This window comes from Crassostrea angulata, chromosome 2 (assembly GCF_025612915.1).
Source record: "Crassostrea angulata isolate pt1a10 chromosome 2, ASM2561291v2, whole genome shotgun sequence".
Classification (NCBI taxonomy): domain Eukaryota; kingdom Metazoa; phylum Mollusca; class Bivalvia; order Ostreida; family Ostreidae; genus Magallana; species Magallana angulata.
Genome location: NC_069112.1, coordinates 40,555,711 through 40,570,913, shown reverse-complemented (window position 1 = coordinate 40,570,913; position 15,203 = coordinate 40,555,711). Strand labels below are relative to the sequence as shown.

The 15,203-nt window shown below is 30.1% G+C and overlaps 2 protein-coding genes across 2 annotated transcripts; both read left to right on the top strand.

Moving 5' to 3' along the window:
* The first annotated feature begins 1,287 nt into the window (after window positions 1-1,287).
* LOC128170863 (C-type lectin domain family 10 member A-like) lies at window positions 1,288-7,823 on the top strand. Its single transcript, XM_052836616.1, has 7 exons — window positions 1,288-1,450; window positions 1,636-1,698; window positions 3,208-3,270; window positions 4,125-4,178; window positions 4,392-4,462; window positions 5,681-5,756; window positions 6,209-7,823. The coding sequence occupies exons 1-7, from the start codon at window positions 1,327-1,329 to the stop codon at window positions 6,421-6,423; spliced, it is 666 nt and encodes a 221-aa protein (XP_052692576.1). The 5' UTR covers window positions 1,288-1,326; the 3' UTR covers window positions 6,424-7,823.
* Window positions 7,824-11,263: 3,440 nt separating this feature from the next.
* Window positions 11,264-14,952, top strand: LOC128170868 (perlucin-like protein). Its single transcript, XM_052836623.1, has 6 exons — window positions 11,264-11,357; window positions 11,557-11,687; window positions 12,609-12,671; window positions 13,897-13,964; window positions 14,043-14,133; window positions 14,585-14,952. Exons 2-6 carry the CDS (start codon window positions 11,558-11,560, stop codon window positions 14,815-14,817), a joined length of 585 nt encoding a protein of 194 aa, XP_052692583.1. The 5' UTR covers window positions 11,264-11,357; window position 11,557; the 3' UTR covers window positions 14,818-14,952.
* The last annotated feature ends 251 nt before the right edge of the window (window positions 14,953-15,203 follow it).

Here is a 15,203-nt window from a genome sequence, read left to right as displayed (position 1 = left end):
TTATTTTTACTCGGTTTTAAATGTTTTTATTTGAAAACATAAATGTTTACATGATAGATTTGTTGTAAACTTTGGCTTCTTATTATTTCACTTCGAAATGTGTGGAACTCTTCTGTGTATGGAGGCGTTTTTGTTCAAATCTCATAGCATACCATAGCATAGCATACCATACCATATCATTAAGCCCTTCATTTCAATTTCTCATAGCATAGCATACAAATCTCATAGCATACCATACAAATCTCATAGCATATCATTAAAATCGCATACCATAGCATAGCATTAAATTGTAAAAGATATGCATGAAATGACTGTACGAATAAGTACAGCTACTAAGTGTAAACAACATCAAATATCTGTGTAATATAGAATATTTATTTATAAAGCCCTTACTCTCAAAACACTCAAAATGGTTTAAACTACACTGTGTCATTTGCTGATCCAAGTTGTTATTGCTATTGATACTTACACATTATCTATGTGTGTGTTTTAGAAAACAGTTATATACATGCATTTTTACTCTTTTCATTAACTATGTCATTCTCCAGTTACAATTCTGTAAACATATGAGTTTGTATGTACGTTAGTGACAAAATTTGAAAAGACTGACTGCCTATTTTTGCCTGCATTTTTTTAACATTGTTCACCATTATACATGCAATACAGAAATTGAAGTTCATTCTTAACTCCAAAGAAAATTAGCATTCATTGACAGCAAACGTCGCACCATTGTAATATATTTATTGGGAAACTCAACCCCATTCAGCTCTAAACTCGCTGACATGAATGGGAATATCTGAACTTTTCAACGTTATTTCATCATTCACTCACCACTTCACCTACTTCTTTATAGAAACGAGGCTTAATGTATTGTAACATTATTGCCTCTTAAAACTACGTGACTCAAAAAGTTCAGATTAAGGCGGCGTGTTTTTTTTAGTTTTCTATTAAATGTATAACCTTATGACCTCTTAAAGCTACGTGACTCGAAACGTTTAGATTATGGCGGCGTTTCTAACTTTTCTATTTAATTTTTTTTCACTGTTATCAAAATGGCTCTTAGATCTTCTTGACCTACAAAACTTGACAACAATAAAATCATATAACTCAAACAAATTACACTTCATCATAACTAAGCAGGATATCTTAGCAGGTTTACATGCTATGCTTTTTATTGTGATATTCTTTTTATTATCTGTTGATCTTAGTATATTTTTCAAAATTTATAGAAATTTCTACCATAATGTGTAAAGTGGAACAATTTGGTATTTTTTTTCCATTGCAGATAAAATTCATCCACTGGTTGCACTATCTTATTTCTTTGGAATGATTTATACCGTCATCTTAATCATCACTTTAATTGGTGATAGCACTGGTCAAACCATTTACAAGGACAATGGGAATGACAAGCCGATTAATGGACTGCAATCCGACATCGATATATTTCATTGTAAGTATTAATAATTCTTACACCATTTTTGGGGCCAAACTTTAGGTCGAGTTCTGTAGCAGTGAACAAACATGCAATTTAGGTTTTATTTTTTTTTTTACTTTTATTTAAGCGTATTATACAAAGAAACACCTTTCACTAAAGTCGTATACATGAATATTTATATTTTTTAAAATGTATATTAGACAGAGAATTATATTTGGAAGACAAAATAAAGAGTTGTAACCAGGAAGTAAAATCCTTAAGAGGTAAGTACACAGATAAGTATAATCTCAACCGAAACATAGAAAGTCGAAATAAATTTAACATATAAAAGACAGACAATAGTGCATGAATTTGAATTGAATGTGACAGTAGATCATGCAGTCATTCATTCTTTTTAAGCACAGGATTAAACAGAAGGTATAAATTAACTTCAAAAAGTAGTATGAGAGATTACTAAAAGTCAAAAACATTGTAAATTGCATGGATACATTATTCAGTCTTCTTTCTGGACCGTTCAGTCAAAAGAGTAACTGAGTTTCATCCTCAGAATGACATTAATACGAGAAAAAGTTTAGGAAGCAAGAATTATTGCAGACATTACTAAGAAATTTTGAAATGTTTGTACGATGAGAAGCTTAATAAATTTTAACAGTCTTTACAAAAGATGGTTAATATGAATATGCTCACATCCTTATGAACTTAAAAAAAACCCCCAAAACAACAGATATGGTACTAGTGTGTTATCCACTACTCAATTATATTTATTTCTATTTGCGTTAGGTAATGAAATCTTAACACAAGGAAGTAAATCAATATTCGAGAGATATTTATTTTCCTTTTAAAATGATTACATTTATGAGGCTGACATTCAACCAAAGTTGATAGAATATATGCATATAGTTAAAACGTTTTATACACTTTCTACCTTTATATCATGTTTTATATGTAAACATTGTAAAATACAATTTTTTGGCCTTTTTTAAAGAATGGTAATCTTTGCATCTCTAACTAATATATTTGAAAGGAAATATCCAAAAGAAACATATATACTGAACATTTAAAAATTCAGCTTTTCCAATAGACTTTGTTGTGAATTTTAAAGCGTGATAATTTTGTTTACATATACTACATGTACAGATCTTTAATATAAGATAGAACAGTACACTTAAAATCAGACAAATACTTTAGAAATCAAATATTTAAAATCAATTAGATATGCTGTATGATATTAATTGATTGAAAACCTTGGAACATTACATGTTTTAACTGAAATCAAGTTCGACAACTGTTATTGACACTTAATACCGTTAGTCTATAAACTTTTAATTTAAGAAGTTATGTCATATTCAGTTGCACACGATTGTATTGATCGACATGTGGACTAGAGTTGACTGCTGTAGAAATATGTTTTCTTTATTTTCGCGGACACACTGTACTACAATGTTAGTAAGTAAAGTAAAGTCAACACTGATGTAATGGCGTATCATGGTAGATATTTATTTATATAGCTGACCTAGTACAGACAAGCTCGTCAAATTCTTGATTTGGTTTGAGTTTTTGTATTATGTTTTAAATTATTTTCGGTTTTTTGTTTTTGTTTTTTGCTTTGTTTTTTTTTTTGGCTTTTTTTCGTTTGTTTTTTTTTTGGAGGGGGGGGGGGGATGGGGTTCTTACATTAAATCTGTATAAGATCAGTTGATGCTTAATATATTTGTATTGTACACGGACACATGAAATAAATGATATTTCTTAATCACATTTTCTTTTAACAGATAGAGACGTGCAATTGCAGAAACAAATGAAGAATTTAAAAGATCAAAATAACTTGATTAGAGGTATCTTACTTTGAACAAGCAATTCAGATTTTCTCACTGGGAACATTTTCTATAGTTTACGATTTCACAATCATATGTAAATACTAAACTTAATAAATACAATACGTTGGTTTCATCAATATTCGTTGAATACCAATTTTCGTGGATTTCGTTTTTAAGTTGATCCATGAAATTAAATGTTCATTGAAATGTAATTTCTATTAACATTTTGTATTGATGGGGTCATTGGCCACGAATTTACGTATCCTTGAAACTGTGATTTTCACTTTATCCATGAAAATTGATACCCTTGAATATTGAAGAAACCACAGTACTAGCAAATAAATATAAATCAAAATAAATTATTTTGTGCTGTACATTTGTATATGTTACATTCTTACAACACCAATCAGACCCAACCTTACAGAAATTAAACCCAAACAAAACCATGGGTTTCTTTTCTAAGTACACTAAGTCTACTACATTGTACGAGAGTTAACCCTACACGTAATTTAACCAAAAATGGGCCCAGAGAGTAGAACCCGATCAGCAGTATTGCCCTTAAAGCAGATGCCACATGTGTGTTTGGAATATTCATGTGCAAGAGTTACAGGCAGTAAGGTGGAAAAAATAAATTACTTCAGAACGTTAAGTGGTCCCCAAAATTCGAAGTAAACTCCGGGTGGACACACATTCTTTAACAAAGTAGACCCAGGGCAACTCCAAATAAACCCCGAAAGTAAACCTAGTTGGGGTCTACTCTGGTGTTAGATTGTGTCTAATCGGTGCAAATATGTGCATAAACTGATTTTTTTAAGGATGTATCGTTACTGAACGCATTTATATGTACATACTGGTTTTTTCTTTCTTTTTAGAAACAGATGACATTTTACAATTTCAACTTAGATGTAAAAATGAAACAGGAACATGCAAGTCATTCATGTTGATATCTATCCATCTATCTATCTATCTATCTATCTATCTATCTATCTATCTATCTATCTATCTATCTATCTATCTATCTAATTCACAATATAATATTAATCTATAATTTTTTTAAAAGATCCAATATCAAAATACATATAATGTAACATGTGTCTGTTGTTCGAGAACAATATGAACTAACGATTACATAATTTCAGATCAAGAGAGAAGGGTTGCAAATGCCCAGTATTGCTTTATGGAATCTTCTTTCACGTGGAATGCAGGCAAGGTATTTAAACTTTAACATTTAATGCCAAACTGTCAACAAGTTACACTTTGTACTGTTATACGTGTTAATATAAATGTACAAACATAAACTCATTGTAGGTTAGGAAAAAATCTTAAGGACCAAACGGAACTAAAACTACATTTTCAAAAAGTGTATAAACTATAGCATTTAGAGGTGATGGAGAAGAATAATAAAAAAAAATAAATAGAAAATTGTAAATTTACTTAAAGTATTCATTATCAATTAAACATTTTTATATAATTTTTTTTTTATCTTAATCTATATTTGCTGATTAACCAAAAACATACCATATAACTGGATGTAAGGCGTTCAATTTTGCAATTATGTTGATTAAGATGTCATTTAGATACAGAGATCCACTTTAAAAAGGCTGACGTCCAACAAAAGAGTGCATTTCTTAAATCATCAATATTATTATATACATGTAACTATAATAAACATATTTTCAGAATTATGTCGATGAAAATATGCTTTCCAAGGGCATTAATAATAATGATAAGAAAAGCTGTATGGCAATTCTAATTTGTCTTAATTAAATAAAACTATATGCAATATGCACAAAGAACATTGAAACAGTCACATTACCAGCTTCATATTTCGATTACTAGTTCTCGCTAAAAATGTTAATTGTATTTGTTTTTTAATTTGCGTCGACCTCAGTGCAAGATACACATGTATTTTGCCAAATTCAATATTAGGAGATTGACACTGTTTGCGTTATTACTACATTGTATGTTGATTAAACAGCCCAAATACATTTTTACCGCTTTGTTTTACTCTCAAGTGATGCAGCGGTTTCTAAAATCTAAAAAAAAAAATATACTTTATCCTCGCCTTGACGTTGCATTGTCGTATCTTCCGTTATTAAGAGTTTTTGACCTATTAGTAGATATATCATGAAACTTTTACATGTGACCTGCTTCACTCACGCTAAACAATTGATAGCATTACTGTAACGTCTTGTGTCTTTTATTAGTATTATGAATATTAAAAATATTTCTCTATTGACGAAGTAAAAAAAAAAGAAAATAGGTTCGAAAAGAAGGAACTTTAAAAAACAGTATCTGTAACAATTTGTCCTCTGAAATTGTATTTAAAGCTTTTTAACATCTAACTTCTTCTTTGATATTGAATAAACAAAGGCGTCATGTTGTGTTTATTAAAGGTATAGATATGAATACGATTTTTGTTTTACAGACAAAATGTCAATCACTAAAATCGTATTTACTTGAGATCAACTCGGAGGCAGAACAAAACTGGCTAATGGATAAAGGTATTTTGTATCTTTTTTAATCTTAATTCATTTACACAATATATTGTAAACACGAAGTAACCACCCAACACCATCCTAAAAGTTTTTTTTTTTTTTTTTGCAGTAAGTTTGTTACTAAAACATTCCTAAAAAGATAATGGATTTAATGTCTTTATTACATATTTAGATTTATTTTATTTCAATGGTGATGTCATTAATATTCTGACAATTTCTTTTTTTTATTTAATGCATCATTATGATCGTGGTTGAAGTAAATTTTAAACATTACTTACAACATTTAAACAATGTATATGTACCGACAAGTTCATTCTATTAGATTTTTTGAAGAAAATGGTATAATCTAGCTAGAACAACATTATTACAGATATCACGCACTGTACCTCATTTATTTAGTAGACTGACTTTATGTTTGTTACACATACTTTTAATGTTTTCTTTTTTTTAAAATAAAGTTTCCACAGGCAAATGGTGGACCGGGGGAATAAAACACCCACAATATGACGACTGGGTGTGGGATCACTCGGGCAACGACTTAACCTACAGGAACTGGTATCCGAATCAACCAAACGGTGGCAAAAGCGAAGAGTGTATGTTGTCAGAGGATGGTTCGTGGCATGATTATCCGTGTGATTTTAGGTTTAAAATAATTTGCGAGAGAGAAAAGTGAGATGTTTACGTGTCAATGGTGATACCTATGCTTAAAAATAATCAACAGTTCAATTTAACTGTATAACGTTGAACCCGGTTCACGAAGTTTGTGAGGAGGTTATTACATCCGTGTTTTTATTGTTCAATTATTTGTTATTAAAAAAGCAGTGCTGCTATCATAAACGTTGACAAAACTATCCTATCCTTTATCCTGTATCCTGCATCCATCCTGCAAAAAAGGTCATCCTATCCTATCCTATAACATCCATATTTAGGTATAAAAGTTAAATAAATCGAAATTTAAGAAAAGTCATATATTATTAACTATCTTTCGACTTTTGCAGTAATAGCAACGTCTAATTAATATAGCAAAATCGAAAATCTTTAAAATGAGGTAGCTTATTTGCATGGGTGATATAAAATCGTACGCGGAGTGTACTGTGGTTTCATAAATATTCAAGGGTATCAATTTTCGTGGATAAAGTGACAATTACAGTTACAAGGATACGTAAACTCGTGGCCAATGGCCATATCAATACAAAGTGTTAATAAAAATTGCACTTTTATGAACGTTTTATTTCGTGGATCAACTAAGCAACGAAATCCACGAAAATTGGTATTCAAAGAATATTGATGAAACCACAGTACTCAATAACATAAACAAACAAGTAAGAGATTAAAGCTTTGTTTATATCAGATATCTAAAATAATGATTAAAAAGGAGATAAAGAACTTCTTTATATTGCTTGAATCTTGTTACGGTACTTTTTATTGCTTGATATAATATACAGGAAAATTATCGTTAATCGGCTGATTCGGTCGCCGATAAATGTAAACACGATTTAAGAAAGCAGTACATTATAAATTAAAATTTTGCATTTGTTGCTGATTCATTTGAATCTATTGATAAAACATAAATTCGTACGCATTTCTTTGATTTGCTTACATTTTTTAAATTGATATGTTCAGTTTATTTTCGGGTTCTATACGTTCTTGTGATCGGACAACGAATAAATTATATGAAACGTGATAAGTACACACAAACAACGGACGTTTCTTGTTAAGATACAAGGTACATACTTATATGTCAAATTGTTAACAGACTGAATGTTTCTGTTTACTATTGAAGTCTTTAAATAAAGCAATCAGACTTTATTCATGTATTGATTTTACGCTGCATTTTGCAGTCTAGAGTTTACTTTGTTGTTTTTTTTAAATCTGATGTGGAAATTGGTGAGTTCACGGCAAAAGGATTAAAATAATGTTTAAAAATGTTCAAGAAATGCAATTAAGAAATGCATTTAGAAATGACCAATATAATATCTTTTTGATTTTATTGTTAACCGTGTTGACCTTGTTTATATTTGTGTCAATCATGTTGTAGTCTTACATTAGAAATCAATTGTAAATAAACTATTACAGAAAACTATAGTATATTATTGAAAAATGCATGGGAAAAACGGTTCACAAATTTTTCATCAAGTCCGTGGCTTTTCAACAACAGATGTAGCTGAAGGTTCTTTTTTCTTATTTAATTTTGTGTCGATCACAACGTCGTTTTGTACTCTAGAATCCACTCAAGCTACATAATGAACAATAATAATTCGAATATATAAGTATAAAATGAAATACATAAAGCTTCGGTTATCCTATCCAAAATAATCACTGAGTCAAGGCAATTTTTAGCATAGATCAAAACAACAGTTTTTTTTAAGCACAGTTCACTGAAACGCCCCTAAATATTATGAAATCGTGACTTTTTGATAATAGTTCATTTCTTTTCATCGGAAGTTTTCACTATTATAAAAGTCAATTGAATCACACAACAGGCTCAAAAAATGAAGACACAATATGTAATTGATTTCTGTACAGCTGCAAAAAATATTGCCAAAAATTGTTTCTGTTTAGATTAAATTTAATAATCTGCTCATTTTGGTGACTATTTTGATCGGTTAAAAAAAAATTAGGAACGATAAATCGGCTGAAACCACACACGCCTGTTATGAAAAATGCTATTAAATTGCAAAATTAGATTTAGATTTTAGCAGTACTATAATGCATTGTTAGATGGAATAAGGCTGGCAAGAGAGTTTTTTTTATATTAACTACATGAATCAAAAAAGTAAACGACAGAGACTTCGCCTTTTCTAATTGGACATCGTATTTTTCTACCTTATATGACAATACCTATAATGTGACACATATATGTCACCCAATGTCCAACGTTTAAAAAGTTTCTTGTGTACATATAATAATTAGAATATTTTTGTGTTCGTATTGATGTTGTTGAATATCTTGATATTATCATTTTAAACTCTCTTTAAAAATGTGGGGGATTGGAGCAGAAAATATAACGAATGAGTTCTCCGTTGGTCAGGCACGGCACCACATTTTTATAAGTGGTATTCGACAAAACAAAAGGTGAAGGACGTGGATGGTCGACTTTTTAGATGTTGAAAAATTATACAATACGCCCTTGTGAATTACCCAATATTTTATATAAATATATATTTTTATATATTATTCCATTGTCTTTGAAAACAGAAGGACTCGATAACAATCGGAATGTAAAATGTAATATTACAAATTGTGTCTTCATTTTTTGAGCCTCTTGTGTAATTCATTTGACTTTTTTAATGGTGAAAACTTCCGACGAGAAGAAATGAACGATTATCAAAAAATCACGATTTCATAATATTTAGGGACGTTTCAATGAACTATGCCAAGAACTGTTGTTTTGATTAATGCTAAAAATTGCCCAGACTCAGTGATTATTTTGGATATGATAACTGAAGCTTTTTATATTTCATTTTATACTTGTATATTCTTATTACACAGATTTTTTACTATACAGTCCAATAACTTTAAATTTAATGACGTATTGTTGGGGCACAAGCTGTACGTCGATGAAGAGCACAACATAATAAAGGATGAGAAATTTCCCTGCACTGAATTGCTCCACGTTATATGAAAAAAAGATAGTACAGAGGATTTACAACGGAAGGAACATATGCTAATAAGTCAGGACTTTGCGACTTAGGTCTACTGGGATTTGCTAGGATACTGAGTGATAAGAACCGTAAAATGACAAATTAATTTACTTTGTAATGCATGTAAGCCAGTTTCATACAAACAGATAAACATGTTCATGCTCTTTGATAATTTTACAGAAAAGAATCCCAGACGTCAGGCTAATGTAAGGAAAAAGAATAGTTTTTGGGAAGAAAATACACTTTTCCGATTTTTGTACTTAAAATGGCTTGCTCACATTTGCATCGTACTATATGTATAAAAAGAATATAACTTTTAATTCATCATTTCATGAAGATACACGCATAATATCTGTAAATGATAGTTGTACCTTTGGACCAACTAGTTTTTTTCTGTGTAACTAACAAACAAGAATTATTAATAAAATTGCCTATTTATGCAACTGTTAAGCAGAAATGAGACCTAAAATCGGCTTAACCGAGTCTTTAATGTCGCCTTTAAGCTACCTTTTAACGTTTAATAAAAGAAATATAAATTCTAATGTGCAAATATACACAATTAAACGTCATGCATAGTGTATATTTATTTTAGTTGTTTACAAGTCATCAACGACTTCTTAAGAGAGTTATGCCAGTACTCATCCTTGCTTTATATTAATTATTTTATTGGTAAATCTTACTTAAATAAAATACATCCTGCAAACTACGATGCAAATGGATACCCTAACATAAGTTGATATGTTTGCGCGAAATGAAATGAACTAGTTGTTGTTTGCCAATGAAAAATGTATTGGAGATTCAATATGACTTAGATTTTAAGGGAAATATTGTGTGTTTAAAACTTTTTACCATACAAACATACTTATTCGATATAGAAATTATCTCAATGTTACAAACCTAATTCACAATTATATGCCTTGATTGTTACCTTCCTCCCCGCCACATTTGAGGATGCACTTTTAAAACCTATGAGGATAATATACATTTGTAAAAAAAAAATCCTCAAATATGCTTCAAATCATAATTATTTAACACCTTAAAAGCTCATAGCTATTTTATTCACATGAATTTCTTCTATATATGATCATAAAATTCAGTATTCCCATTTCTGCCTCATTCTGACTCAATTATAATACTAAACTTAATTTCTTACACTTTCTTCGGATATAAATCCAATAGCTATTGTCTCTGCTTTTTCAGAAGATTAGTCAAAGTGTTGGTTTCGAATGATTTTCATTATAAAACTTAAACCCCTGTTATGCCCTCCCTTACCCCTTTAGTCACATTTTGTATCAGAGAGCAATCTCTACGGATACGTGTTGCAACACTGTATTAAAGGCTAATTGGCTCCTGAGAGGAATATATTTAAAACACCCACTCTATTTTTATATCTAAGTATATCCCCTTCTATGGGGAGGAATGAGACCTTTCGTTTGAACAAATATTAAAGCTCCTTTCATAAAAATGATTCTTGCCATGTGTGGTTTAAATTGCCCCAGCTGTCAATTTTAATTTCATTTTTAATTTAAAAAAAAACGTGAATTTTATCAAAATCAAACAGAAGCAGACTGCCCTACATGCTATTTTGTTCTTAATTATCCTACACTTTTTCGTTTTTTTTCATCCGCCTACCTTTTAACAATAGCGAATTGTAAAAAAATTATATAAAAAAGCTTAGTTGTGCCTAAATTTCCAGCTTCACAGAATTTTGATCAAACGCGTTTTTTTCAACGAAAATTGTCGCCAATATTTTTCCTTTTTATGTTTGTCGATTTTTCCCATTAACAATGCCGTTTTATACTCTTGAATCCTCTCGCACTACACAATGAAGAACTTACACGAACCTGATTATACAATTATGAAACAAAATGCATAAAGCATTATTTACTCGTCACATTCAAAAGTATCACAAAGCTTCGGCCATGATTTAGAGAGATCACCACAGCAGACCTTTGTCTACAAAGTATGTTTACATGTACAGTGTTCAAAAGTTATGAACACTTTTTTAAATGTATATATTCTTTTAATAATAGTTATTTGTGGATGCTGTGTCTTTAATAATATCATATTAAAACATCTGTCAATCTCATGAAATGAAAATTCACTTACGCAATTCGTCTGTTTGCAGCTTCAATAAATATTATAACATCATTTCTGTCTAGAATGATGTACATGTACGTCCTATTTCTTGTGATTACAATGATCGGCTACAGTAAGGGACAACCTCTTTACAAGGAGACTACAAACGACAGATTGTGTGATACCACACGTGACTCCAATGAAGATTTGTTTAGTAAGTCACAAAGTTAGATTTATACTTAAAAAGCATGGGGGTCACCAAATTGCCCATGGCATTTAAGTTTAGTTATTATTTTTAAGGTATAAACTATTATACAGTACAGAAAAATTCTAAACAATTCAGCTTTAAACATTTCAATTTTTTTAATTATTTCATTCGGAGGTCTTTCTCTCAAGGGGATTGTTAGAACAATTGAACCCCTTTAAGAGCATTACTGTGGTTTCATTAATACTCAAGGGTACCAAATTTCGTGGATAAAGTGAAAATCACAGTTTCAAGGATACGTAAATTCGTGGCCAATGGCCATATCAATACAAAATGTTAATAAAAATTGCACTTCAATGAACATTTTATTTCGTGGATCAACTAAGTAACGAAATCCACAAAAATTGGTATTAAACGAATATTGATGAAACCACAGTATACATCGTATCATTCTCTCTGTTTTCTAATGGGTTGTTTAATTTTCTCTGAATTCATTTTAAAAACTGTATATTCAAGTCGTTTTGTGTAAAATATGCAATTTTTAGATCAATGGGATTTTAAAGATCAATAAACTCACGTTATTTATTATGATTTCGTTTCTTTATATTTGAATGCATGCTACTGTTAATTTTGATAATATGAAACAAAAAATAAAAATAAAAAAATAGAAGATGGCATATAAAAGTACTTATTGCTGTATTTCTTTTGAAATAAAGTACGATGTTTACAGCTTTGACACCTTTTTTTAATTATTCAAACAACCTCTTTTGAAAGATTTGTTTTATAATTTGCAAAATCAAAAACAGTTGTATTGGACAGGGAATGCGATATCTTTGCATAACATAGACATACTTAGATTGTCGTCAGTTGAATGGTGTGCCTTTTTTATAAGCTGAAATAAATTGCATTGTATTTTGTTTTTTTTTACAGAAAGACTCTTATATCTTGAAAATCAAGTAAACGGGTTAAAAAAGGAGGTCAAGTATCTTAAAGGTAACGCATGCATTTTGTTAATGCTCAGAAGTATCTTTGTAAAAGTGAAGTTTAAAAAAGGAGGTCAAGCACATACAAGCTTTAATAATATTGTATACTGCTCCATCCGTGTCGTTGTTTTTATATTGGACTGTATGCATAAATACGTACACCTCATTTTGATATACAGTTTTTTTCGTACATTAAAAATCATTTTACATAAATGAACAAAATGAGTACTCTTTTGATCAGTTATGATAAGTAATGAAAAAATATTTCTCAAGCATTATATACATTTAAATATTTGAATTCTAATGGGGCTAATATTTTTTTTTTAAAGGAGTACATTAGCCTTAATTGAAAAGATTAAAAATGTCTAGTGTTATTGACTGTAAAAATATATCTATTCTAAAATGAACGAAATTATTACAATACAAAACTCAATATACTGAAATTACTGAGAAACTCGGAGTCCCTTTGTTACTTTTTTCAAAAGCGGGGATTTTTAATAAATAATATATTCATCGTAGTGTTATCAGTGCTCAAGACTGACAGCTGGTCAAACAAATTACTAGATGTTCATATAAACTTTTAGTTATAAACAAAGACACATTTGACTGGATACTGTTCACTTTGAAGAGGAGCAAACCGCAATTTCGATTGATCTTGCTATTTCTAAAGTAATGTGGTTAGTATGAACAGGGCTAGTGCATGCCAAAATTCTTTCCAGTGTTTTAGATCTCGCATAGCATATTGCTATCAATCTATTTATTTAGATGGCGGTTATCAAAAAAAAAAAAAAAAAAAAAAAAAAACCGCAAAAACTACGTAAGAACTAGCAAAAAAAAAGCACCACAGCTACATGTATGCATAGCGCTTAAAAAAAAGAAAAAAATAATGTGCTTTTTTCGAAAAATTTGTGAGTGTTTTCAAACAAAAAACTGCATAAATCAATTTGTAGTATTCATCGAAATTTGGTTGTCGAAATTTACGTAAGATGAGGCATAGGACATTTTACAATTTAGCCAGGAAAAAAAGTTTCTTATACTACTTGCCGCTGTGATGTAAGAATTCTTTAAAAGCTGCAAATTGAATTTATTGTTTTAGCTGACATAAACCAACCTTTGAAAACAAATAATAGGAAGTCATTTTTGAAGAGAAAGGAACTGATGTATTTTGGGGTATTAATGATTTAAGAAATTTAAAAAAAAAAAAAAAAAAAAAAAAACAAATGATGTTTTTATAGGATGGATATCTTTCATGGACTCAGATTACTTGTTAGGGCGCGAAGAGGTAACATGGAATTACGCTCAGGTAAGCATGAATACTACAAGTCTTGATTAACATAGATGGCTTTTTACTTTTTAAAATAAAATAAAATTTATTTTTCAGATAATTTGTATGAAAGAGGATGCTAAATTAGTTGAAATTGAATCAAATGCAGAAGATTTGTTTGTCCGTGGTCTAGCAATGAAGTTAACAAGTATGTTTTTTTTTATGATAAGTGACCTTCGAATATAAAGGTTACATATATCATTGTTGAGTGATTTAATATGTAATTAGTCAAAGGAGTTCAAAAGGGGTATATATTTGTAAGGATTTCCCGGCGAACATGTACATCATCCTGCAACTTGTATAATACAAATATAATGTCACTACATCAAAGTTTTATTTCTTATCTTATACGGTTCATTTTATATAGAGATTTTGAGATAATCCGTAAAAAAACACACAGTGTCACTTAATTTGATAACGTTATCGATAATGCAACGCTGTTTTTGACTTTGCGTAATAAAGTTAGAATTACAAATGTCAATTACGAATTTAATCTTCTTCAATTCATTTATAAAAAGGTAATAAACACTATCTTTTGTGATTGCCAAAAAAAATACAAAAACCAAATCTATATACTTTTTAATCACCCATTTTTATAGAGACTGTTTGGTTAGGAGGGACTGACGTTGGGACAGAAGGACGATGGGTGTGGGACTCTGACAGATCACCTTTTACATACAGCGCATGGAACAGAGCTACAGGACAGCCAAATAACTACAATAATCAGGATTGTCTCAGTCTTTATCGTCCGTACAACCTAACGTGGTGTGATGAGAAATGCGAAACAAGATACCAATACATCTGCGAAAAAGAGATTACTCAAGATTCATAGAAAGCAATCATCTTCTGTTCGACAAAGATTGTGTTCATCATGTTTTGTATGATTTGATTTGGTGTTTTTTTTTTCACAGGTGTTTTTGTCGTCTTGCTTTAAACATTCATATGTTAATTAAAAGTGACGGTCTTAAAAAATGCGTTTTAATCCAAAATAAACTTTAAAATATATTTACACAACTGTGCTTTTCTCATTTTATACTAGACATTTTGGGTTGGCAACTCATATAAAACGAATATCTCAATGCATATTAACTATATCCCTGCTCCAAAACATATATACTGTTTTATAAGTGTGTGGTTGTCAGTGTTTCTGACGTATGTCTCTTTGTTCGCAAAGCATATCCGTCACATTTTTCTCAAACAAACACAAATATCAGAAGG